At 39.0% G+C, this 27,730-nt stretch overlaps 1 protein-coding gene across 1 annotated transcript in view; it reads left to right on the top strand.

Moving 5' to 3' along the window:
• Window positions 1-4,718: 4,718 nt before the first annotated feature.
• Window positions 4,719-27,730, top strand: part of ARPC1A (actin related protein 2/3 complex subunit 1A) — a 30,139-nt gene continuing 7,127 nt past the window's right edge. The window contains exons 1-6 of the mRNA XM_090276656.1: window positions 4,719-4,862; window positions 10,741-10,833; window positions 15,230-15,334; window positions 20,360-20,582; window positions 23,681-23,788; window positions 25,852-26,064. Of these exons, the coding sequence (XP_090132782.1) occupies window positions 10,770-10,833; window positions 15,230-15,334; window positions 20,360-20,582; window positions 23,681-23,788; window positions 25,852-26,064 (713 nt within the window). The 5' untranslated portion in view covers window positions 4,719-4,862; window positions 10,741-10,769. The remainder of the gene's footprint in view (window positions 4,863-10,740; window positions 10,834-15,229; window positions 15,335-20,359; window positions 20,583-23,680; window positions 23,789-25,851; window positions 26,065-27,730) is intronic.

Below are 27,730 nucleotides of genomic sequence, written 5' to 3' on the forward strand. Positions count from 1 at the left end.
GTTCTACCCTAAGACAGAGGAGACAGAAGTATGGCCCAAAAGGGGAACGGATCAAGGTTCCAGTGGGAGAACTAAGCGACGAGAAGATAGCCAACCTAACAGACGAAGGATTCAAAACACTAGTGATAAATGCTCACAGGCTTGACAGATATGCTTGAGTACCGCAAACACATAAGAGAAGAAGTGAAGGCTATGTTAAGTGAAATGAAGGAAAATCCACACAAAACCAATGGTGAAGAGAAGGAAACCGGGGTTCAAATGATTTGGAACATAAGAGAAAAAAAAAAAACAGTCAACCAGTGCAGAATGAGGAAGCAAGAATTGAAAAAAATGAGGAAAACTTCCCAAATTTTGTGAAGGAGATGGACATACGGGAAGCACGGAGGGTCCCGGGCAAGCTGGACCCAGAGGGGCCCACACCAGGACACATCATGATTGAGATGCCAAAGGTGAAAGATAAAGAGAGAGTCCTGGGTCTAGAATGTTTGGGACTGTCTGTGCTTCCCGGACTTGTATATCTGTTTCCTTCACCAAATTATTATTTTCTCACATAAGCTTTCAATTGCTTGCTCTTCCTTTTCTCCTTCTGGCTTTCCTATGGTTCCGATGTTGACACGTTTAAAGTTGTCCCAGAGGCTCCTAAGCCTTTCCTCGTTTTTTTCAATTCTTGTTTCCTCATTCTGTACTGGTTGACTGTTTTTTTCCCCCTTATGTTCCAAATCAAGTTGATTTGAACCCTGGTTTGCTTCCCTTCACCATTGGTTTTGTGTGGCTTTTCCTTTGTTTCATTTAGCATGGCCCTCACTTCTTCCCTTATGCATTTACCATACTTAAGGATATCTGTCAAGCCTGTGAGCATCTTTATCACCAGTGTTTTGAACTCTACATCTGTTAGGTTGACTATCTCCTCGTCTATGAGGTTGGCTATCTTCCTCAACGCTTAGTTCTCCCACTGGAACTTTGATCCGTTCCCCTTTTGGGCCATACTTATCTGTCTCCTCATTCTGACATGCTCCTGTGTTTGTTTGCCTCTACATCCCAGGTAGAGTTGTCACTCCTGTTACATTGTAAGAAGCAGAGCCTTAGAGATTCGTCAGTACAGGGTGACCTGTTTCACCACGTTGTGGCACTGCCTGTGGGGGAGGGGTCAGAGAGGGAACAATGCCACCTGCCCAGCACTCACTCCTTTTCCAGGCACCTCTCCCACTTCTGCACTGGACTGGCACCCCTCTAGCTGCTGCCCTGGCTGTCGTTCCCAGAGTGGGTGGGTCTGCGGACGTTCTAGGACCATGAGGGCCCTTTATAGACAAGCGCACTCTGCTGAAAGGCTGGCAGTTTCTGCCTCCACCCCAGCCCCCACTGGTTTGCACAGTCAGAAGCAATGAGGCTTGATTTTCCCCAGTGCTGGGACTGTGAGTTGCTATGTCCACTGACGAACTGGGAACGCTCCCCGGGTGTCCCTCCTGACTTTAAAATATGTGACTGCACTTTTTTGCTGACCTGCTGCTGCTGCTGCTGCCACCACACCGAGTCCTCTCCACCCAGCTCCACCCCTCCTACCTGTCTGGATGAGTATTTCTTCATTCTATCTTTGTTTGCTGGACTTCCATGCATTTTGATTTTCTGGAACTTCTGGTTGATTCTAGGTTTGAGGTAGTTGTATTCCTTCTTAGTTGTGGAGGGAGATGCAGCGTGTCTGTCTACACCTACATCTTGGCTGGAAGTCCTATTAAAATAATCTAAAGATCGACCCCAACCACTGTTGCTCAGTTGGTTGGGGGTCATCCCCCAAACAGAAAGATCAATGGTTGATTACTGGTCAGGGCACAAGCCTGGGTTGCAGGGACGGTCCCCAGCTGGGGCATGCACAGAAGGCAGACAGTCGATGTTCCTCTCCCTCTCCTTCTCCCTCCCTTCTCCTCTAAAATAAAAAAATAAAAATTAAATTTAAAAAATTAAACTAAAATTGCATAACAGCATAGAAAAATGTGTTAGAAACAGAATGTGTAGTAAAAAGTGATCCTTGACTCCAGAAGATTTACAGCCTAGTGGACTACAGATTTCATTTACCAAATTAGGAAAAAATTCCTGGTATTCAAAAGTATGCTTGATTGCTTGTCTTGTAATGTTTTGTGACAGTATGCTATTTATATACCATCTGAGACTACCTTATGCCCCTAAGATACCCCATAAATTGGTCTCACCTCCATGCCATGGAAATGAATTGAGTGAGCAGCCTAGAATAGAAAAACCTGTATGCATTTTTCAGTCCCTCTGGCACTGAACTGTACTAGATACTTTTAGAGAAAACTTTTCCTTATTTGACCTATACCATAGCAATTAGGACAATATCTAAGGCACAAGGATTATTAAGCATTAACAGAGAATCATTTATGTTTTTAATTCGTTTACTTAGTTTTCATAAACATTGATTCAATGACATTTCCAACAGTTTTTGTGGGGAGTAGATGGCAAGCATTGACCCTTGGAAGAAACAGAAATGGGAGCAGATTGGCAGTAAGTGTTCACTGGCACAAATAAGAACCAAACTTCTAACTCTCCACATTCTAGATACTAAATCAAAGCTCTCTTGATCAGAAGGAATTCCTTAGGCCTTTGCAAACATGTGATCCTTACAATCTACGATTGGTTATGTTCTGATGCATCTATACAAGTCCCCACACCAATTAGCAATGGGTGGCAACCTCTCTGTTTTTTGAAATCCTAGACTATGTCCTTCACTCACTCATAGTTTCATTCACCAAACACTAACGAGGCCCTTCCTGGTTGGAGACACCGTGCATTTCCTTACAGTGGAACCTCAGTTCTGGAACTTAATTTGCTCCGGAAGGCTGTTCGAAAGCGATTTGTTCAAAAACCATATGTCCTTTGTTTGCCGCCTGAGAGACACATGACTGATCAATCATACAGGTATCAGCATGAAAAGAGTATCAGGTTGAGAAATGAAGTTTGGTTCAACAACTGAGACATTTTTTCCATGAAAAACTTGGTCAAGAGCCAAGTTATTTGAGGTGGGAGACATTAGAGAACCAAAGTTTGACTGTATATTTAAAACTATTTGTGAACTAATCTTACCCCAGTCTCTTAAGTTCCTTGAGGACAGAGGGATCTTATTCAACTACATGGCTCAAAATGCTTAACACAATACATGGTACTTGGTGAGTACTCACTAAATATCTGACGACTTGAAATTTGACCAAATTCTAATTCAATCCTATTCCAATTCCAATCAAATCGATAAAGACAACACAATCATCCAACGGCAGTGTCCAATCCTTCTCTTCCTCCCATTTACCATTTCTAAGTACCACCTTCCCTGGAACTAATTTTTTATATGGCAGAGTCTTCATTTTGGATACCAGATCAGTGTCATTACACAAGTCTGAAATTGGGAAATTGACAAGTTCACTTTTTGTGAACATCACCTTATAGCCAGGCATTAGGGTCAAGTTTACAAACCACTAGAAGGAACAAAATAGGCAGCAGGTTAGCAACTTGCAGTGGCCTCAAGGAATGGAGTGCTGCTCCTAAATTTCTGAGTTCAAAGGCAGCAAGTCTAGCTAGAATAAGTCAAGGGCATCTGTATGTTGATGAAAGCATGTCTAAACCTACGGAAAATTTTTATATGAATTTGGGCCAAATTTGGGGGACATGCCTGGAAACAAAATCTCAACAGATTGAGAAAATGCTCCAGAGAATGGCAGTTTTGCAGCTTTTACACATTTAGAATCAAAGGAGAAAATGTAAGTAAGGTCACAGGAAATCCATTGGTGGTAGATCAAGGAAGCAGGATAAAGAAAAGCAGGGACACGTCTAAGATTGGACAAAAAGCAAAGTGGAGCACATAGCTCTTTTACATTGATGGGTACAGGATAGTTATAACACATACGGTATGCAAGAAACAAGACAACAAGTTTTGTAGTCTCATATTCTAGTGCTGCAGGTTGTGTTATCCAGGGGTCTGAAGAGAAATTTACTCTGACATTTCAAAGGTATGTTATCCTAGGAGCACTGAACAACAGACAGAGCTCACTTAAAGACGGACTTTTGTTAAGGAAGCTATAGGACTGGGACATGACTACCACCATGACCTGCCTGGTTAGGATTTAGTATTATACCATCCTGTGTGGTTACTTTCTGGCACAAGCAGCCCCCCTGAACTTGTTTACTACACTGTCCCTTTTCCTTCACAAGTTGAGGAAGCACCTTCACTGCAAGCGCTGTCTTCTGCGGGGGGGAGAGGGAGGACGGGGTGCCGAATTCCCCCGTTTTCCCGTCCTGTGGCGCCATCTTGGGAGCGGGGAACAAGTGATTCTGACCCAGTACGGGTCTCTGGTGCTTTCCAGAGGAAACTGGTTGAAGCGGGGGGTGGGGGCTCTCCGAAGGGAGAAAAAGCCGTTCCTCGGGTCCCTGTGGCTGGAAAGGCCCCAGTTCTCAGTAATGCATTTCCTGACAAAAGCTCTTGTGAAACCGACAAGGATCCACACGATTTCGGCCTGCGAGTCTGAGGAAGTTTTCTATGAAAGGAGTAAGACGTCTACGCTGCTTCGTTAACACCTAGCAGGTTTGCGACACCACTTCAAGTGAGCTAACAAGGCTGTAGAAACGCGGGACACTACACTGCCAGGCCCTCTCCGAACCTGCCGTGCACCCGAGCTTTGCGCAAGCGCAGACTATTAGTGCAGCCACCCTGCGCAGGCGCCATGACTGTTTCCGGGATCTGTCAGCCGCTCCCTCTGGGCTTCGGTCCTCCGCCCGCGCCCGCCGGAGCCTGTTCGCGTCGACTGACCAGAGTCCGCGAATTCTCCGCTCCGAGCCGGTCTGGAGTGCCCTGACCCCAGGTAAGGGGCAGTAGGGGCGTGCTTCTGACGCTGTGGGTCTTCGCTGGCCGGGCCTCACACTGGCCTTGAACCCGCGGTGACGATGAGGCGAGGGCTTAGGCCACGGGCCCGGAGGCTGAGGCCGGGCCGGGTCTCCCTGTCCGACCTCCCTAGGGGTGGGGGATCCCCGTTCTCCGTAGGACCTGCCGAGCTCCTGGGTCCCCATTAAGATAGTTTCTCAGAATTTTCGAGCGCCAAGCGTCTTCCAATGCCAGAATAAACGGCTATTCCTGCGCTTCCATAGCCTATATACACCTCTATTGTGGCCGTTTATCACCGTCTGTAGAACTCTGGTAAATAATCTCCCCCTAATCGAGTCCGTTCGTTTCTTTCTTTAGCCTCTAGAATAGGTTCCTGCACACAGCGTTTGTAGAACATTCGGCTCTTATCTAAGGCAGCCCTCAATCCTTCAGTTATTGGGGACCCTTTTAAAGTCGATGAAAACTTCCCAAGTTCCTTAAGATCCCCCCTCTCGAGTGACGCCCTCCCGTAAGTCAAAATTGCACATATTGGCTCCGTGGAACCTTTGATGTAGCAGTACCTGTCACAGTCCAACCCTCCTGCCCCGCTGCCAAAATTGTCATCCCGGCACCGCTGCTTCACTGGACGACCCTGGGAAGATGGCTTCTCTAAGACCCTGTTTCATCATCTGCAGTAAGACCATTCTTAGGGCTTTCTGGAAAATCAAGTGAGCTTACTTGCATAAATTGCTTAGAATAGTTTCTGGCCCAGAATCGTTGCCCAATAAATATTAGCTATTATTACTGCTTTTGGGCATTCTATGCATATTTTATCTTCGCTTACTCTTAAACACCCTCTCCTCACTTGACCATGAAAGTATCAGATTGACTTATGTTTCTGGCCCCAATATGACTTATGTTTCTGGCCCCAATATTGTATTTACTACACTGCTGCGAACATGGTAAGCACTTAAAAAATTGTGGCCTGGACTCTGATTATAAAGCCATCTGTTCTCATACTGTGACTTCGGAACCTACTTTTATCTACCTCTACTCATTGCTTAAATTATTCTAGTTCTGTCCTCTTTTATCTGTTTTATCTAACCTTTTGGTTTCATGTCGGCACTGGGTTTTTCAGGTACATAAAAACAAAAGAGGATATCGGGAAGGTATTTTTGCCCTGTTGGGGAGTGGGTGTGCCTGGCTCCTTCCTAACGCAGTATTCAGAGAATTTCTGAGGTTAATTCTTTTACTTACTACAATTTAAGGAGGGGATCATCTTGGAAAAATTAAAACTTCTTGGAGAGAGAGTGGCGGTATTTTGATCTACGAGTTGACTAATTCTATGCTAAAACACATTCTGCATAGAGAAGTTTCAAATGCTCTGCTGGTGAGGCTGGTGATAGGATTTGGAACCTGCCTCTGAACTTGGGGAGGGTGTGGTGACCTTGTTGGAGTGCCTGGTATTGCTGGGTTGGGTAATGAGAGCAATTAGAAACTAGATGAATCACAGTCTTGAAAACTGACTCTAAATAGGGAACTGAAATTCCCACTTGTACAAATACTTTCAAGCTCCAGGGCCAAGTTCAGGAGATACCAACTGGAGTATACTTCAGAGGATACTAACTGGTGTGTAACTTCTTGAGGTTGATTCAAAAGCCTGGGGTCAAAGGAAGAAAGGGAACTTACTGTGTCTCTATTTTGAGCTAGGCTTTGTACTACATTCTTTTCACATTTTATCTCATTTAATCCTCCTGCCAACAGCTTTGGGATGTCAGCGATATGTCTGATATGACTATTTAACAGATGAAAAAATGAGATTTAGGTTTATTAAGTGACCTTCCCAATGTCTCCTAGCTAGTATATACCAAAGCCTAGATTCAAACCAAGGTTCCCTTGGCTCCAGAGCCCATGGCTACCCAAACATCAGTATGACTGTACTTGAAGTGATAGGTATAGAAAGGAGTTTGAAGAGAGGGAGAATTCCTGGAATTATACTATGCCATAAATCATCTCTTTCTCTCAGTGCTGGATAATAAAGGGTTATCAGTAGAAGCTTGTTAAATTTAATGTCCCTTTTTTTCTCTCTACCTTCATTAAGATAGGTTTTCACATTTCACATAAATATTAATCACAATTTATAAATTACAATTATCACACTATGACAGAAGGTATCTTTGGTACAAGATTCAAGCTATTCTTCATACACTGAGTTTCATGAATACAGGCTGTGTTTACTGTGTCTTATAAATCTGACAAAAATATAAGTGTTGTCTTGGCTTACAGACTTAAAATAGCCACATGATTATGAAAGAATTATAGATGGGATTATGTGTCCAAATATGGAGCTTGAATAATAATAAGGAAATTAGAAATGCAATTTTAGAAGTAATTATGCTATTGCGTTAATGTTTACCTCTTTTGAAGGCTTTGTTACATTGCTTATAAAACTGATTTGAAGACTAAAAATACCTTTGTTTGCAACTGTTCTTTTTTATCTGTATATGAAATATGTGCTTTTTTGCATATAGATTTCTCATTAAATTATTTACTTGCAGACTACTTTTGTTTCAGTTAACAAATGAGCTTATAAAGTGTGGCCTTTGAACTAGATTGCTTTTAATTAAGGAGATATTTGTGACACTGCATGTTATTTTCAGTAACTGAGCAAAACCTGTTGTGGTGGGTAAGCATTGGATACCGAAAATAAAGAGTCATACAGTAAGTCTGAAAGTTTATTTTAAAACAACAAAAGCGACAACAAACTCACAACTGTCAACAACTGAATCTAAAAAACAAAAAAAACCTAAGCAAACAACCAGAACAGGAACAGAATTATAGGTATGGGGATCATTTGGAGGGTTATCAGCTGGGAGGGGGAACAGGGAGAAAGGGGGAAATGGTGTAGGGATTAAGAAGCATAGTTGGTAGTGTTACAGAAACAGGGGAGTCCAAAAACAAACCCCAGAGTTTGCGGCTGGGAGATAGGCAGCAGGAAGCAGCTTTCAGGATGCCCTTGCATGCCTGGAGCTAGTGGCTGGATACATTGTTGCAAAGATCCGCTTTACTTCCAAGACTCAGGAAGATGGGAGGGATCTTGGACTGTGGGCTGGTAGGGAAGAAGCAGACAGAGCCTACGTAGGGTTCTGTGAATAGGCAGAACTGTTTGCAACACCCACTGCGTGAGAGGACGCAGGGGGAGAGAGGAGGCAGGGAGGAAGAGAAAAGAAGCTACGGACATTTTGGGCTGGCTCTGGCTCTAGGAGGCTCTCTCTCAGGCTCTCTCTGGCCCTCACGCCCTCACTCTCTGGCTCTTGTGGGCTCCCTCCATCTGGCTTGGAGGAGGGGTCTCCAGGCGGCTTTAAGAAGAGGCTCTCGCCATGCGGTTTTGAGAAGGAGAGGAGATCCGTGCGGTTTGCAGGAAGAAGGCAGTTTGCAAGGAGGCTGAGAATCCAGGCGGTCCTGCATTGAGAGCTGGAGGGCACCACAGCACAGAAAGGACCTCCCAATCAGAACTGAGTGATTGGCAGCTACTGGTAAAGCTGAACTGTCCCTAGAAGTAGGGAAACGGTGTTTCTGACTTTCCTAAGACTGGCCAGGTCTGGGAGGGAGAGGCAGGACTTTGTGTAAATAAACAATTCTTTTTCTTTTCACCAAACTCTGGTATTCAGAGTTATGATTCTGGCCTCGGGCAATCGGGCCCCTAACTAAACAGCCTGTGGGTTCTGTTTCAATCAAAGCAGCCCAAGGGTTCTGTTACAGTAGGGACAAAATAGGAAGTTAAGAATAGTATAGGAAAGGGTGAAGCCAAAGAACTTACATGCACAACCCATGGACATGAACTGAGGGATAGGGGGAGATTCCTGAAAGGAAGGGGGATACTGGGTGGAGGGGAGAAAAGGAAAAATTGGAACAACTGTAACAGCATAATCAATAAAATGCACTTAAAAAACAAATTAGCAGTGTCATTTGAATTTATTTAATTTTTTTTTCAATTTTCAGAGTCTTTTTCTTTATTTGTGAGTTGCAGTTTACTTTGTAGAACATGCAAAAGTAAAAAAATTAATGACCTAAACATCTTCACCCTTAGGATAAAATGTGAAACATATTTCATTGCTAGTTCAAGATATCAGATGTTTTATTTAAGGGTGCACTTATCTCTTTGACCTTTGGGTTCCTTTACAGTTAGCAGAGACATTTTTTCTGCTTTCCACTAAGATCAGCTTCTACTCTGTCTGCTGAACTTTGTTCACAACCTTCTGGTGGCCCTTCATTCATTTCCTGCTTACATCAGAATTCTATCTCACATTTCAGTCTCCACCCTAGGTTAACATGACTTGTACTTATGTGTATTGAAACTTCAGCATGTTGTGAGAGTGCCTCCTAGAAATGATAAAATGGGGTTCTTTTCGAAAATTTTCCCCCATTTCAGGTAATAATTGCTTCTTCAATGGATCTAGACTTGGGTGCCTATAAAATAGAGAATTTTATTTGATTTTTGACTCGATGTTTCACATATTCCTGCTTAAAAGTTTAAAGAGTATATAATAAACACTTACATATTCTTAGCCTGGATTCACCAGTTAACATTTTGCCGCATTTGCACTTTTTTTTTTTTTTTAAGATTTTATTTATTTATTTTTAGAGGGGAAGGGAGAGAAAAAGAGGGAGAGGGAGAGAAACATTAAAGTGTGGTTGCCTCTTGCACACCCACAACTGGAAACCTGGCCAGCAACCCAGGCATGTGCCCTGACTGGGAATCGAAACAGCAACCCTTTGATTCATGGGCCGGCACTCAATCCATTGAGCCACACTAGCCAGGGCACCACAATTCTCTTTTATATCTCCTTGTACTGAGAGATTGAAAAGAAGTTACAGATGACATCATGACACTTCACCTCTAAACACTTCATCATCTTTATGTTCTAAGAGTTAGGACATCGTCCCACCTAAGGGCAAACCATTATATTAAGAAATCGAAAATAATTTCGTATCGTTATATAATATGTAGCCCAAGTTCAAATTTCCCCTATTGTACAAAATGTGTCTTTTATGGCTATTTTAAAAGTACACATTACAATCAAATTTCATGTAGCTTGATTGACTTTTATAGTTCTTTTAATCTAGAACAGTTCCCACCCTAAGCTTGCCCTTTTTGAATCATCCAGGCCAATTGTTTTATAATATGGCACATATTCTGGTTTTAATTTTATTTCCCTTTCGTGTTCTTTAACTAATTCCCTTTATTTCCTATAAACTGGAAATTGGGTCTGAATCTTGCCTGGATTTAGAGTAAAAATGTTTGACATAAATACTTCATGGCTAGTTTGATCATATTACCAGTTTACTCCAGGATAGTCCCATGACCTATTGTCACAGCGTAATTATTAATAGTGCCCCTTTTGCTCTCTTAAAAGTTGATAAATTAAATGGTCACTACCTATAAATGATGATGTGCACTTCATGTTGCCTCCCATCAGGAGGCTCCTCAGATTATATTGTTCCACTATTTATGATACTAAGTTTGATCACTCAGTTAAGATGGTGACTGCCATTTTTTTTATTGTGAAGGCATGTTTTTCCCTTTGAAATTAATAAGTAATTTGTAGGATGATTACTTGAAACTGCGTGAATATCCTGTACCCAACAATCTTTAACCCATGGTTTTAGAGTCCCTTAATGACCCTTGACAGAATGAATATATATTGATGGTTAGGATGCTGGTTGTGTTTAAATAATTAAGTTTTGACATTGAGATTGGTTCTTTTATAATAGGAAAATAATGTTTTATTTATCCCTAAACATTTCAAGATCCCCAGACAACTTAAATATTGGTTGCCTGCTGTTTTAAATGCTTTTTTTGTTGTTGCTCATTGCAGCTTTCTGTCCTTTGAAAACACTAAGAATAATGTCCCTGCATCAATTTTTACTTGAGCCAATCACCTGTCATGCCTGGAACAGGGATCGTACCCGTAAGTATGCTGTTAAATTTGCACCTTCATTTTGGTACCTTTCATACTTTTAGATGTAGGCACTTTTAGGGATTACGTATTTCATTGTTACATGTGAAAAGGGCGGCCATAGGTTCAGAAGGGAACTAGCTAAGTCCTTTGTTTTACAGATATAAAAACTGAGGCCTGGGGTGCTGGAAGGACTTTCCAGTGGTTACAATCCTAGTTAATGTCAGAGCCGTTGCTAGTACCCAAGCCTTCTGGCTCCTTGTCCACTTCTTTTTCTATACCACTGAAGGACAGTTTATATCATAGACATCCTTCATTGCCCTAAGAATCCAGTGTCTGCATTTAGTCAGAATTCTAGAACCTAGAAATAAGCTGTTTCAGAGACATATGGTTTATTCTTGAGGTACTAAGAGCATTACTAACTAGTATTTACTGTGTTATTTATAACAAGCTTGAATTTCTAGTTTGCTAGCTCCAGCAAACTAGAAAAGGATGGAGAAGACTCTTAGAAGTAGGTATAGTAGGCAAAGTGACAGATAATATGACAAGGAGGAGGCACCAAAAAAATCTGGAAACAGAAGTGTAGTATTAGATGCATGAGTTACTTTTAAAATTTTGAATTATATTCACTCTTTTTTTTTAAATAATAGCTTTATTAAGATACAGTTCACATAACATAAAATTCATCCTTTTTAAAGTATACGATTAAGTGATATTTTAGTATATTCACAGAGTTATGTAACAATCATCACTGTCTAGTTTCAGAATATTTTTATCACTCTAACAAGAAACTACTCAATAGTAGTCACTTCCAGTTTTCCTCAAAACTTCCAGTCATAGGCAATTACTAATGTACTTTCTATCTCCATGGCTTTTCCTAATCTGGACATTTAGTATAAATGGAACCAACCATACAACATGTGGCTTTTTACATCTAGCTTCTTTCACTAAGCATAATGTTTTCAAGTTCATCCATGTATAAGCTTTATTCCTTTTTACGGCTGAATAATATTGTATAGACATACCTTATTTTGTTTATCAGTTAGTGGATATTGGGGTTGTTTCTACTTTTTTGCTGTTGTGAATATTGCTAATATTCACAACATACAAGTTTTTATGTTAACATGTTTTCACTTCTCTTGAGTGTATACCTAGGAGCTGAATTGCTGGGTCATATGGTAATTATATTGAACACTTTGAGGAACTGCCAAACTATTTTCCAAAGTGGCCATACCAACTTACATTCGCATTAGCAGAGGGTTCCAGTTTCTCCACATCCTCATCAACATTTGTTATTATCTGTGTTTTTTATTATTTCCCTATACCCATTATTATCCTAGCAAGTATACATTAGTATACCCACTTACTGGCTTTTCGTATATCTTCTTTGGAGAAATGTATATTCACATCCTTTGCCTAGTTTTAAAATTGGGTTGCCTTTTTATTTTTAAGTAGTAAGAGTTATTTATATATTCTGGATACAAGTCCCTTATCAGATATATGATTTGCAAAATCTCTCATTCTGTAAGATGTCTTTTCACCTTTTTGATAGTGTTCTTTGTAGCACAAACGTTTTAATTTTGAAAATATCCAATTTTTTTCTTTTGTTGCTTATGCATTCGCTGTTATCTCTAATAAACCATTGCCTAATTTGAGGTTACAGAGATGTATACCTATGTTTCCTCCTATGAGTCTCATAGTTTTAACTCTTATATTTAGGTCTTGGATCCACTTGACTTAATTTTTGTATATGATGTAAGGTGAGGGCCTGACTTCATTCATCCTTTTGCATGTGGATAGCCAGTTGTCCCAGCACCGTTTGTTGAAAACTATTCTTTCCCAGTGCAATTATCTTGGCACCCTTGTTGATAGCCAACGAATTACAAATTTATTGGATGCTCAATTTAATTCCATTGTTCTTGATGTTTATCATAATGCCAGAACCACACTGCCTTGCTTCCTGTAACTTTGTGTAGTAAGTTTTGAAATTGGAGAGTGTAACTTTCAACTTTGTACTTTCTCAAGATTGTTTTGGCTCTTCTGTGTTCCTTGCATTCCCATATGAAGGTTAGGATCAGCTTATTAATTTCTGCAAAGAAGCCAGCTGGGATTTTGAATCTATAGAGTCACTGTCTTTAAAAGCTGTTCGGACATGGTTCACTCATATCTTTATGCAAGTCTTTGATACATAAATAGTACATACCAGGTTATTGTTGAATAAAAACCTAGATATGAGCCGCTGTATTGGGTATTTGAAAATATGTTACATGCAGGATAATGAATTGAAAGCTTCCTAGTTGAGTTTCCTGTATCTTCTGCCTCTCTTTTCCCATATGAAAATAGGTATTTGGAGTATTTTCAGTTTTAAATAAGAATGCAAGTTATTATTGTCCCCATTTAAACTACTAATAAATTTAATACATTAAGTCAGGTTTTTTGTTATGCCACATTATATTTAGAAATTTATAACATTTTCCAGGTTTAATTTTGGATTTGGCTTTTGAAATTCCTGTAATGCATCTTAGAAATATATAACTGCTTTCCAGAAAGCATTGAAAGTCTAGAGATTTTAGAGCTAGATGTTTTTCTAGTTCCACAGTTCATCTGTAAAATAGTAACTTTCCTAAGGGGGGTGGATAGGTGACATAATAGGTGGGGAAACTATTAGAAGACTGACCTAAAATTTCAGTCAGAGATCCTAATTTTAATTTTAAGAAATAATTTTTAATGGATCAACTAAAAAGAGAAAAGATCAAAATAAGTTAAAAATGTATCATATACATATATAGATATGTATATTCTTAATATTTTGGGTTGATCCAAGAGATTTCTCCTGAAAACAGTTTTATTTTGTAATTTATATTGGCTTTATTTAAAGGACAACTTTGATATAGTTTATCAGCAGAATCAAGTTATTTCTTATAAACTATGGTGGTTCCAACCAACATGGATCTGTGATAGCAGTAATGAGAGCCTAATGATCTATTTTCAGCATTTCAGAAAATCTAACAAATTAAGTTAAATTATTACTAATAATGTTGTACAGGTGAGTTAAAATGTCAAATATCTTTACTATGGGCTAAAATTACAGTTGCCCCTTGAACAATGCAGGGGTTGGAGCGCTGACTCCCACCCATGCAGTTGAAAATTCATGTATAAGTTTTAACCCCTGAAGATATAACTATAGTTAACTCTTAGTATGTGAGAGGCGCTGGTTCCAGTGCACACCTGGGATACCAAACTTCGAGGATGCTCAAGTCCTTATATAAAATGGCATAGAACAATGCACACTGTCAGCCCTCCACATCCACAAATTCCCAACTGCAGATGGAAAATACAGTAGTCCTTCTCTATATCGCAGTTCACTTATCGCGGCCTCACTGTTTTTGCGGGATTTTAAAAAATATTATATTTAATTATTTATCGCGGATTTTTCGCTATATTGCGGGATTTTGCAGTACTATATATACATATGTTGTTAAAGTTACATAGGTCTAAGCCCTGGCTACTGTGGCTCAGTGGATTGAGCATCAGCCTGCGAGCCAAGTGTCGCTGGTTCAATTCCCAGTCAGGGCACATGACTAGGTTGCACGTCAGGTCCCCAGTTGGGGGTGCGAGTGAGAGGCAACCACATAGTGATGTTTCTCTCCCTCTCTTTCTCCTTTCCTCTCTCTCTAAAAAAATAAATAAAATTTTTAAAAAAAGGTTACGTAGGTTTAAGAGTGTAGAATATATTTAAGAACATAAGCAGTATTTATAAAAGTGTGGAAAAGGTTAATAAGGGAATGGGAAAGGTTAGTAAGGGACTGGGAACTGTTTATAAGTGTATGGGAAGGGTTTATAAAGCCTTAAAATATATATAAATACTAAAATAAATGTAAGGTTCCTACTTCGCGGATTTTCACCTATCTCCGGGGTGGAGGGGGGTGAGGGGGGGTCTAGAATGTAATACCCGTGATAAGTGAGGGAATACTGTAATGTTTCGATCAGCAGTCAATTGAATCCCTGGATGTGAAACTTGTGGATACAGAGGGTGACTATTGGGGGAAAAATGCATGTATTGGACATGCACAACTCAAACCTCTGTTGTTCCAGAGTCAACTATATATCAGCTAAGTATAGCAACATTGTTTATTTCTTACTGGTTAGAATCTTTCATTGACAGTTGTATATGTCCCTGGTGGAATGAATTTTTAAGTTTAGTTTTTCTACAAAACATTTTAAAATATGGGATCCAAGTAAAGATAAAAATAATAAAAGGAATTCTTCAGGGGTGAATATTGAGGACCATTTTTTGAAACAGCTTTTCTATTCCTTCACTCTTTTTTTAAATGCCAACTCTTAACATATCCCTTTTTTGTGTAACAGTTTCAAGTTCAAGTGTTAACTATTGACTTTTTTCCTCCAGAGATTGCCCTTAGCCCCAACAATCATGAAGTCCACATTTATAAGAAGAATGGGAGCCAGTGGGTGAAAGCTCATGAACTTAAGGAGCACAATGGACACATCACAGGTAAACGAAGATAACTGTGAGCTTAGTAGAGTATTTTCAAATTTAGCACTCTTTCATTTAAATAAAGAGCCTAATAAGTAAATCTGCCATAATATTCAAAGTTGTACAGCATCCACTGAGTTTTCCTTAGAAAATTTGAGGAAACAGCATAAGAGTGATCTCAATTTTTAAGTGTTTGTTTTAGCCCAGTTGGTACACAGCACTCTACTAGTATTGTGGAAAACACGGAACCTACTATGAGGACTAAAGAGTTTAGATTAGGAGATGGGACATGAAAGTGACAACTAGACAGCATGTCTGCTGTGTGAAATTGTAAGCCTAACTGTTCCCAACTGCTGCAAGAGTGCAGTGTCTTCAAAAGTTTCTTGTAATGTTGTTTCAGGGGCAAGGAAGACATTCCAAAATACTGAAAAGGACAAAGAGTAATATAACAAATACCCATATTCTGCCACCCAGAATTACAACAAAAAAAGATGAATATCTCTTTTCCTGTGCCAGAGAACTTAGGAAACAAAGATTTGATAACAAGGGATATTATTTTAGATAATGGTGAAGTCCCATCTTACCACCATTCCTGTTCCTTTCCCTCAAAAGGCAGCCTATAATTTAGTATGAAATTGTCCCATTTTTAGTACTTTTATATACATGTATAGGTATTCATAAGCAATCTTTAGTACTATTGGCTAGTATTTTTAAATGCTACCAAACTAGCATCATATCATATAACTCTTGCAGCTTGCTTTTACATTCCTCATTGTTTCTGAGCCCTGTGTTGGTGTATCTAGATTGTTTGTTCCCAGCGAAAACTTGTGACCATCCCTTTTTGCTTTTACCAGGATTTGTATGTAATGCTAGTGAGCATCCTGAGCTGACCAACTATATATTACTGAACCAGCACCAAAGACATAATTTCTATTTTTGTTGCTATTGCTTTCCCACATTCTTATTTCTGTTAGGTTTGGCCTGTTTTCTCTTAGGTCCCTTTGCCAGTGGCCTTATGGCCTGAAAATAATAACACTCATATTTTAAATTGGGAACTTGGCATTAGGAAATAAGTTTGAATGAGAAAGGGCTAAGATGAAAGACCAAAGAGATAGCCAAAAAAAGTGAAATATTCAGTTGTGTCCTTTTTTCCCCTGCTTCGGTTTTAGAATCCTTTTAACTTGGCCCAGTTTTCTATCCAAATGCCCAATTTTTTTTTAAGGTCATAAAAAAATGTTGTTGGAAAAACCTAAATATAACCCTGTGGCAGTAGACCAAGGATCAAACATATTTCCTCAGAAAGATAGTTAACTTCAGAAAAAGGAAAATTATCTTCAGAAGCTTTCTAGAAGAAAAGACTAGTCAGTATTACAGAGAAAAAGTATGGCAAACATCAAAGGGATGTCAGAGTCTTTGTGGTTATTTTTCTGTGAGTTTATTCTTTTGTGTTAAATGTTTAATCACTCTCTTAAAAAACAACACCACCATTTTACCATGAACAGTTTTAAACAGATAACAATAGACAACAGTGAACTGAGCCGGTGTATACTCATCACCCAGGTTCAACAATTATTAACTCACAGCCAATCTTGTTCTCAGCTCCTGTCCTTTACTATTTTTGAGGCACATCGTATACATTGTATCATTTCATATTTTGGTTTGTATCCCTAAAAGACAAGGACTCTTTAAGTAATAACCAATACAATATTTTGTTTTAATTGTGATCCTAATAAGGTACACACATGGTTGTGATTAGTTGATGTATCTAAATCTTTTGTTTATAGGTTCCATTTCTTTTTCTTTTCCTTTGCAATTTATTTATTAAAAGAATTGAGAAATCAGTTGCAATTTATTTATTAAGAGAATTGAGAAATCAGGTTGGTTGTCCTATATAGTGTTTTCCATAGCCTAGATTCTACTGATTGCAACCCCATGGTTGCATATTCTCTGGCCTCTACACTTCCTGTGAATTGTTAGTTGAGTTAGGTGTAGGTTCTTTCATCAAGGAGTCACACAATGTTTAGTCATCTTTCTTTCTGTGATGTTGGCAACTGGTGTTGATCAGTACCCATATCCATTAATTTAGTAGTGGATACAACATAGTGATATTCTAAAGCTATCATTTCTTCTCTGTTAGCCAGAATACATTAATGAAAAATGCTTACCTCATCTGTTAAGTTAGCTTGAGATATAGTTAGTATAGGAAAGACAGGCTAGATGCTTGATTCCCCTCCTTTTCTTTCAAGTCTTCTAATGGCAAGAAAATAGAAAAAAAGATGCAAAGCTAAAATAATAAGAGATGAGAACTTGCCTTTTACTGAATATTTGCTCTTCCCATCTCTTTAACAAGTGTGTGTTTAAAGAGCTAAAGACTATTGTCATCTAAAGTAGTTGGAGGCTATGATTGGTTTTATAGCTTTTGAATTCAAATGTAAGATGTAGCTGTAGATGTAGACTTAGAATTATAAAACCAAGCAGAAGGCAGTTCCTTATATTTTTTCTTAAAGAGTGACGATATATTGATTTTTTATTAAGTACCTCATATTTAAGCACCTCAATAATTCTTATAAAACACATATGTGTTTAATTAGAGTGGTGATCATATGGAATAAGGGGTGAAATTTGAGATTGTCAAAATCATTACAAAATCAATAAGTTCTCTTACAAGGCAATATTCTGGATATTAGAGAATATATTAGTTTTCTATTGCTGTGTAACAAATACTGTAGACTTAGCAGCCTGAACCACACATTTATCATCTTACACTTTTTGTGGCTCAGTCGGTTGCAGCATCATCCCATGTATCAAAAGGTTTCAGGTTCGATTCGTGGTCAGGGCACATCCCTGAGTTGGTTTGGTCCTCAGCCAGGGTGTGTGCAAGAGATAACCAATCAATGTTTCTCTGAAAAGTTACAAAAAAAAATAATGAGGGTCCGGCTTATCTGGGACTCTGCTTTAGGCTCACAAGCTATAAAAAAGATGTAAATCAGGGGTGGTTTCTCATCAGAGGCTTAGTAAGGGAAGGGTCCACTTCTGAACTCCTTCAGGTTGTTGGTAGAACAATTCATTTCCTTGCGACTCTTGAGATTCATGGCAATCCTGCTTCTTCAAAGCCAACAGTGGAGAAAAGAGTGTGAGTGTCTCTAGCAAAAGGGGTGGCATGTTATGTTTTGTGGGGTTTTTTGGCACATCCTTATGAAATTTTATACAGTGATCATGTACATCTTATCACTTTTCCTGAATTCCATTGGTTAAAATCAAGTCACAGCTCCTTTCCACACCTGTTGAGAGGGGACCACAGAGAAGCATGAACATCAGCAAGTGGGATCACAGGGACCAACCTAGGGTCTGCCCACCACCATAGTGTCGAAGACTTGCTTCCTATGGTCAAGAAGCTTGTAATCAAGTTAGGAAAACAAGATATTTGTAAAAATAACAATATTTTGAGTCACACTTCTGAGATTTTTTAAAGATAATTTTTTAAAAGATTTTATTTATTTTTAAAGAAAGGGGAAGGGAGAGAGAGAGGGAGAGAAACATCAATGTGTGAGAGATACATTGATTAGTTGCCTCTCACATGCCCCCAGCTGGAGACCTGGACCGCAACCCAGGCATGTGCCCTTATTGGTAATCGAACTGGCAGCCTTTTGGTTCACAGGCCAGCACTCAATTCACTGAGCCACACCAGCCAGGGCATAAAGAGATAATTTCAACCAGAGCAAAAAGATATGCGCCTGAATGTTTATTCCCACTTTATCTTAATAAGTGATTGGAAACTAGCAAAATGTTCAACTATGGGATGTTTGGGGAAATTATTATGATAAGATGAATGTTATGAAATAATAACTACTACTAATTTATAAAAAAACAAGAAAACATTTGCCATAATATTAATATTTTGGGGGAGGAATGTATGTGGATATACATACATACTGACTTTCTGTGAATGTTCCTTTGTGATGTTTGTCCCATAACAATATGTGGGTTTTGCTTTTGTAGTTAAAAATAAACTTTTAAATCTAATAAAGAGGGCTGCAAAACTATCCTCTAATGAGTGGATATAAAATGAAAATACATTCCCCCATATCTTTTTCCCTTCAGGGGTGCAAATAATTGAGTTGACATTTCCTGTGGATGAATGAATGAATAAACTCTTCATACTGCTAAGTCACTATGATGAATGATGAATGGAGATTTTTATTTATATTCATCTTGTTTCCATATAACTGTTAAGAATGTTAATTATTAATTTTAGGGAGATATCTGTAATAAAAATGTGTTAGTAATATTTCTGTACCTTCAAGTGAAATTATATTTATAGAAGAAACCTCATCAATAGCTATAAAATGACTGAGTTATAGCAGCTTTTACTGTTGGTATATTACAAATTGACTAATTTGGGGAACCTTCACAGAGGCACCAAGTAAGTAAAAGTCTGGTCAAATAAGAAAAATAAATCTTACATTTAGATATATATGTAGTTCTCTTCCTAGTTTTAGATATAAAGATACTCAAGGACCCTTTCATAGAACCCGTATCATACAGAAAAGGTATTTAGGTTAGTTTAAATGACAGAGACTTTCTGAAGACTATATAATGAAACACAATGTATATTTTTCCCTCTATATACTAAAAATGATTTTTATTTACACAGTATGGTGTTTATTTGGATGTCATATAACAGACTTTCAGTTAATGTTATTAAGTGTGTTAATGAATGACTAATAAAGGTACTTCCAGACAAAAAAAAGATCTTAGAGGGAAGATAAAGGTCTTCAGACCAGATATCTTTAGACCTGTGAATGGGTAGAAAGAATGTCCCTGCTTAGTTTTATAACCTCTGCAATTATAAATCAGCTCTGTTCTACTTAGCCTCATGGAGGATCGATCCCAAGTTAGAGAACTCTGCAGAGAAACATCCTCGCCTTTGTGGTGTGATGATCAGGACCACATCTGTCCCAGCCATACCACTGCCCACCTGCCTGTGCCATGTCAGTTGTCATTGGCCCAAGCAAATCAGATGATGCCACATCTCACTTGCAGGTATTGACTGGGCTCCCAAGAGCGACCGCATTGTCACTTGCGGGGCAGACCGCAATGCCTATGTCTGGAGTCAGAAAGATGGTGTCTGGAAGCCAACGCTGGTGATCCTGAGAATTAATCGTGCAGCCACTTTCGTCAAGTGGTCCCCACTGGAGAATAAATTTGCTGTGGGAAGTGGAGCACGACTCATTTCTGTTTGTTACTTTGAGTCTGAAAATGACTGGTAAGCAACATTTTAGTATTTATTTTTTTTATTTTTCTCGATAGAATCATACAGCTGTGATCTTGGTGACTTCTTGAGACACTGGGTGAAGGCTTAACTATAACTTCAGTTTTTCTTCATCTGGAGGTTCTTTTTCCTCTTAACTTTCCATTCTCTCTGATTGAGCATTTTTCCTTCTTATATACACATTGAGTCATTTCTCTTATCGTTCTCGTTAATATAGAGCTGTGACTTCCATGTTCTGATCTCCTAACTTGTTTGTTCTATAAGCTATTACTACTCTTCTGACTCTCTACTATCCAAATTGTTGTTTTCTTACTCTGCTATATAAATTATAAACTTGAAATATTTCCAGTATCCTGAGAAATAATTTTTTTCCCTATTTCTATCCACTTAAAATATCTAGGATTCTTACAGATAACAATGTTCTCCTTTCTTTAATGTTTATTTGCTAACCAAATCTGTGCCTTGGTATAGTGGTTTACTTGTTTAAGCCATTGAAGTAAAAATTGGCCAGGATCTTGGAAATATAATCAGCCTGTTGTACCCTTTTTTGTAAATTACTTATAGCTAAGCCAGTCAAAATGCAAAGGTTTATTTTATGGCTAAGTAACTTTTAACTATTCCTTCTTACTCACTTTAAGAAAACAACTCTGCTCTACCTGACATGCACTCAGAAAGGGGGTTACTACCCTTCAACATGGAATTGTCAGTACAAAACTGGTAGTGCATTAAAAATAGCAGAGTACTCATTATTCTTTGTGTTAGTGTTACTGTTTGCTTTCTGCTAAAACAGTGAGAGGGATTGTTATATTATACTTTGTAATTTAGTAAAACCTTAAAAATTTTGATTCTTTGAACAGAAAGTCTGAATTTGCAGCAAGATTGAATTATGAGTTTAAGACATGCATTTTTAAGCATGTGTAAAATTAAGACTAACAAAATATTGCCTGCTAAAATTTTTTTAGAAAGCTCACTGTAACAAATAGGTAAACAATTTTGCTTTCTAGGTAACCCTCAATGTCAGTGATTGTTTACATTTTTATTTATTAAAAAATAGTCTCAACTATAGGTAAATTGGGCTTTTCTGTAGTACACAGTATTGTCATTTGAACAAGCTGTGTGTTCAGGGGTTTTTCAGCTATGGAACAATATTTCATTGGTATGATGTGAGTACTTTAAAAACAACGTTCACCTGGCTGGTGTGGCTCAATTAGTCAGAGCATCATCCTGTGGACCAAAAGTTTGCACATTTGATTTCTGATCCAGGGACATACCCAGGTTGCAGGTTCCATTTCTGGTCAGGGTGTGTACAAGAAGGCAATCAATCGATGTTTCTCTCTCACATCAATGTTTCTCTCTCTCTCTCTCTCTCTCTGTCTCCCCTCCTCCCTCCCTCCCTCCCTCTCTCCATTCCTCCCTTTCTTCCTCTCTCTAAAAAGAGTCCTTGGGTGAGGATTAAAAAAATAAATGAAACAGCCTCTAAGTCTTTAATTTAAAATAACTATACTATTAAACAATTTAGAATATTGCCTATTTTTCAAAATTAAATTTTTCAGATAGGTTCCTAAGATTCTATAGAAAAATAATGTAGCTTTCAAGGAAGGGCATTTGGTACAATATTAAGTCTCTCATTTTGAACAACAGAAACTTGATTGATCTTTAAATAGCAGTTTAAGGGCAGAAGTTGATTTAGTTATGCCAGAATAATGACTGATTTTAGACATAAATAAACTCTTTAGCTGGTGTGGCTCAGTGGATTGAGCACTGGCCTGCAAATAGAAGGGTCGCTGGTTCGATTCCCAATCAGGGCATAGCATGAGTTACAGGCCAGTTCCCCAGTTGGAGGCATGTGAGAGGCAACCGATCCAAGTATCTCTCACTTGCTTTTCTCCCTTTCTTTCTCACTCCCTTCCACTGTCTAAAAGTAAATAAATAAAATATTTATTAAAAAAAGAAAGAAAGAAACTCATTTAAGTGGAGCTAGAGACTAAAGGCTAATCTCCAACAGGAGGTTCTGCAGATCCTGGTTGTGTTTTCTGTGTGAAAAAAAGTTAAAAAGAATTTGGAGCCTCAGGACTTTATTGTACTAAGCATTGGAAACTTAGAAAGGAAATTAAGCTATCTTCCAACCCAGACTTAGTCTAAAGTGAAATAGCAAATCACTGAATATTTATAATAAAAATTCAAGTAATTTCTGCCCTAGCCAGTGTGGCTTAGTTGTTTGGAACGTTGTCCTGTAAACCGAAGGGCTTAGGTTTGATTCCCGGTCAGGGCACATCCCTAGGTTGCAGGTTCAGTCCCTAGTTGGGCCACATGCGAGAGGCAACCAATCAATGTTTCTCTCTCTCATAGATGTTTCTCTCCCTCTCTCCCTCCCTTCTTCTCTCTTTAAGGTCAGTAAACATGTCCTCAGTTAAGGATAAAATAAAAATAAAGAAAGAAAGAATTCATTTAAAAATAAAATAAAAAAAATATTAAAATAAAATAATAAAAATAAAAATTTAGGTTATTTTAAATCTCAGTTTTTATTTCAAAAGTTAAAGGCTCGGCTGGCTGATGTGGCTCAGTGAATTGAATGCTGACCTGTGAAACAGATCACCAGTTAGTTTCCTAGTCAGGGAACATGCCTGGCCAGGTCCCCAGCTGGGGACATGGGAGAGGCAACCAATTGATGTGTTCCTCACACATCGGTGTTTCTCTCCCTCTCTCCCTCCCTCCCTTCCCCTCTCTAAAAATAAATACAATCTTAAAAAAAAAAAAAAATGGTTAAAGTCTCACATAATCTGAAACTCCATGGAGCAGTACCAGAGTTAATCCCTAAATATATTTACTAAGGAGGCTCCCCTGGTAACTGGAAAAGTTCAGAACTGGTTGCCCTGATAAGAATGTCAAAACCTAAAAGACAGGAAAATGGAAGGGACATCTGTGGTTTTTCCTGTCTTCCTTTCTTCCTCTAGGAATGCACCTTCTCTCTGGTAGGAGACCTGGTAGCCACATAAGAACCATGCATTGATGTTTTTACCTAACATATTTGTAGGTCATTTGGGGATTGTTTGATTTGTGAATAAACTAAAATGGGTTTTCCCCTTTTGTAGGTGGGTAAGCAAGCACATTAAAAAGCCAATTCGCTCCACGGTCCTCAGCTTGGATTGGCATCCCAACAATGTTTTGCTGGCGGCGGGATCGTGTGATTTCAAATGCAGGTGGGAACAATTGAGAATTGGTAGACAGACTTGAGCTATTCATTGTTCATCTTTCAACAAATATTTTTACAGTCTCTTTTTGCAAGGTACTATTGCAGGCACCGTAAGGGACTCAGAGATGTAGGAGCTTGTAATCTAGAAAAGAGACTAAAGCAAGTGCAATATATCACTGAGGTAGAAAGAAGTGGATTTGGAAGTTTAGTAGAAGGGAGATGCAAGGGTGGGGACAAGGCAGTCTTCCTTAGACAGGAACAGCCATGATTTGGAGTGAAGGAAGTGTTCTCCTCCTCTCCCCCTCCCTCAACTACAATATTACTTTTCATTTTATAACCCAGGCAGCAGACTCTGCAAATTCCAGTGTGAAACTAACATTAACAAAACATAGCTGAACAGTGTACTGCTGAGCTATTATTGTGCTATTCCTTTTCAGTTAAAGCTCTTTGTTATTAGCATAAGCTAGAGGAAACACAGTCACTTGGCTAAGAGCTTTAAGGATCATACAAGTGATTGCTTTTTTTTTTAAGTTGTTCTTTATCAGCAAGGCTTTTTTTTTTTTTTTCCTTTTGCCAGAAGAAAAGCAAATAAATGTTGCTTCATGTTGACTATGTGGTGGGTTGGAGATGGGATGAGTCTTTCTTTAGTAGGCTAAATGGAGAGTATCCAGAAAGCTTAGCTAGTGATTTATATCCATGAATACCCCAGAGTTTTTTGTTTTGGGGCTCTTTTTTTTTTTTAATGTGTGTGGCAGTTTGAACTGTGGGAAGAGGATTCAGTGATATCAAGACACTTTTTGGAAAAATACTGGTTTTTCTATCTAAGAACAATTGTAACAGAAAAGATACATAGATATTCTCTAGACTTTTCCATATTTAAGAGTTTTGTTTTTATGATGTTACCCCAAGTCATTCTAGCTCCCTTAAAAGACAGAGCTAAGTGTTATTGATCCATACCACCTGGATCATTAGGCTATGTCTGAAACTGGTCGTGAAAATAGGTTACAATTCTTTTATTAATTATAATTTCCAGAAATAAACTTTGCTTGAACTGTGCTCCTTTGGGAATGGGTCTGTTCAGTTCACACTCTCGAGTTGGCTTCTGAGAACCACCTGTTCTTTCCTGGACTCAGATGACTAAAGCAGTAGCCATTGTGATGCTGATTTAAAGCACAGTGATTCTAAAATGGTCAAATCAGCTAACTTACAAATAGCCCACTGTGCCCTTCTCCTCTCTAGTGCCCTGACTCTTCCAGAGCTGCTGCCGTTGCCATTTTGGGGGGAAATATTCTGGATAATTTAGGAAGTCTTTAGGTTCAGAGGTTTTTTTAAGAGAAGAAAGGTTCCCAGCTGTTCTTTATCCCTTTTGCTTCTCACCTCAAAGAATTAAGAGAAAGAGACTGATGAGCAGGCTATAAAGGAACCACCTTCATCCCAGACTGCTCCTACCACACAGGCCGGACAGCAGGCCTGAGGGTCATGTGAGCACAGCCCTCTGCCTGACAGCACCAGGGAAAGCCTGCTCACTCTTCCCGTGGCTTCCCTTGGCTTTTTCTCTGGATGTCCCTTTCTTTAAGTGGTTTATACCATTGGGTTATTGCAGGGCAGCAAATAGTTTCCTTTCTCCTACCATTTGATTGTGTGGGCTTCCTGGAATACTGTGTTGATAATGATGGTGAAGTAGAATGACAGGAAAGAATGCTGTGCTCATTTAGCCAGATCTCCTATGGTCAGGGGAGAGTGGAACAGCACAATCCTCCCCCAGAATGTACACTCCAGGAGAGAAGGGCTTTTGTGTTCATTACTTATAGAATGGTACTCCTAGAGCAATGCCTGACACTTCCTAAGCACTTTGTGAATATCCATTGATTGAGTATGGGTTTGCCAAACTTGGACTGGCCTGTAGACAGCCTGGAACCATTCTGTGTCATAAGAGGTTTGTGTTTCTGAACTTGTCCATCATATGCTCTTTTTATTCTGGGACACCTTATGGCAGCTGCCTGTGGCCTATTTTTATATACATATATTTCCATTTACTTTTTCCTTCTTTCCCTGCTCCTTAAACTACAGAGTGTTTTCTGCATACATTAAAGAAGTGGATGAAAAGCCAGCCAGTACGCCTTGGGGCAGCAAAATGCCATTTGGTCAGCTGATGTCAGAGTTTGGTGGCAGTGGCACTGGTGGCTGGGTACATGGTGTCAGCTTCTCCGCCAGTGGGAGCCGCCTGGCCTGGGTCAGCCACGACAGCACTGTGTCTGTTGCCGATGCCTCAAAAAGTGTGCAGTGAGTATTTGCCCTTTGTTTTGAGTTAGGAAGTGGAGGTGGAATCTCCATCAGCTGGGCTGAGGCTGCCCTTCGCTGGGTACTTACACAGGATGCAAGCATCAAAATCTGACTGAGAACTGCAAGGCAGCCTTTAAAGTCAAAGATAACACATTTAGATTGTCCATTTGGGGACATTTTAGAATTAGGTCTCAATTCCAGAAACAAATTCTTAATGGAAATGCTGGTAGTGATTCCTTACATATATTATTTATTCTTGTTCTCTGTAGTCAGTGAATGATGACTCCATTAATTTGGGACTTTATTCGGTAATACTAAAACCTTGAAGCCAGTTCCTCTGATGTAGGCTGGAGGAACTTGAATTGCAATGATTCATTTGTGTCTGCTCAGTCTTAAGGAGAGCATTAGGCATCTTGTTAGACATCAGAATTCATATTTGTTCACCATATGTTGGAGGAAGAATCTTCTTTCATGGTGCATCCTTTTCTTCTGGGAGCCAAAGGTAACCCACCTTTAAAGGTTTCCTGCCTTGCCCTGGCCATATGACTCAGTTGGTTGGAACATCGTCCTTACACCAAAAGGTCACAGATTTAATTGGTACATGCCTAGGTTGCGGGTTCGATCTCCTGTCGAGGCTCATATGGGAAGCAACCAATTGATGTTTCTCTGCCACATCGATGTTTCTCTCTCTCTCTTTCTCTTCCCCTTCCTCTCTCTAAAATTAATAAACATATCCTCAGTTGAGGATTTTAAAAAAAAAAAGTTTCCTGACTTAACCTGTACAGTATTCCCTCACTTATCATGGTTATTACGTTCTAGACCTCCCCCACAATAGGTGAAGATCTGTGAAGTAGGAACCTTACATTTATTTTAGTATTTATATATACTTTAAGGCTTTATAAATCCTTCCCACACACTTATAAACCGTTCCCAGTCCCTTATTAACCTTTCCCACTCATTAACCTTTTCCACACTTTTATAAACACTACTTATGTTCTTAAACATATTCTATACTCTTAAACCTACCTAACTTTAACAACATACATATACAGCACCACAAAATCCCACAATATAGTGAAAAATCCGCGATAATTAAATATAATATTTTTTTTAATCCCGCAATACAGTGAGGCCGCGATAAGTGAATCGCGATATAGAGAGGGACTACTGTATACTGAAAACCAGTCATATCAGGTGACTCTGGCTCCCTCTGCCACATGGTGACAACAAAGTGACACTTCAGAGAGAATATATTTTCATAATGGATTGAATTGTATTTTTAAATTTTATGTTTTTTTTAAAACACCCCTATCATTATAAATTACAGTCTTCTAGAAGATTTCTATACATCTATAGGTATTTACATAGCTTTTGATTTTTTTTAAATTTATTTATTTATTTATTTATTTATTTTTAGAGAGGGGGGAAAGGAGAAAGAGAGGGAGAGAAACATCACTGTGTGGTTGCCTCTCACTCACGCCCCCAACTGGGGACCTGACGTGCAACCTAGTTATGTGCCCAGACTGGGAATCAAACCAGCAATACTTGGTTCACAGGCCGACGCTCAATCCACTGAGCCACACCAGCCAGGGCAGCTTTTGATTTTTAACACAAATGGAATTATGCTATACATTCTGCACAGTAATTTGCCTTTTGTTATTCAATA

This window comes from Furipterus horrens, unplaced genomic scaffold (assembly GCF_987537825.1).
Source record: "Furipterus horrens unplaced genomic scaffold, mFurHor1.1.pri manual_scaffold_5, whole genome shotgun sequence".
Taxonomy (NCBI): Eukaryota; Metazoa; Chordata; class Mammalia; order Chiroptera; family Furipteridae; genus Furipterus; species Furipterus horrens.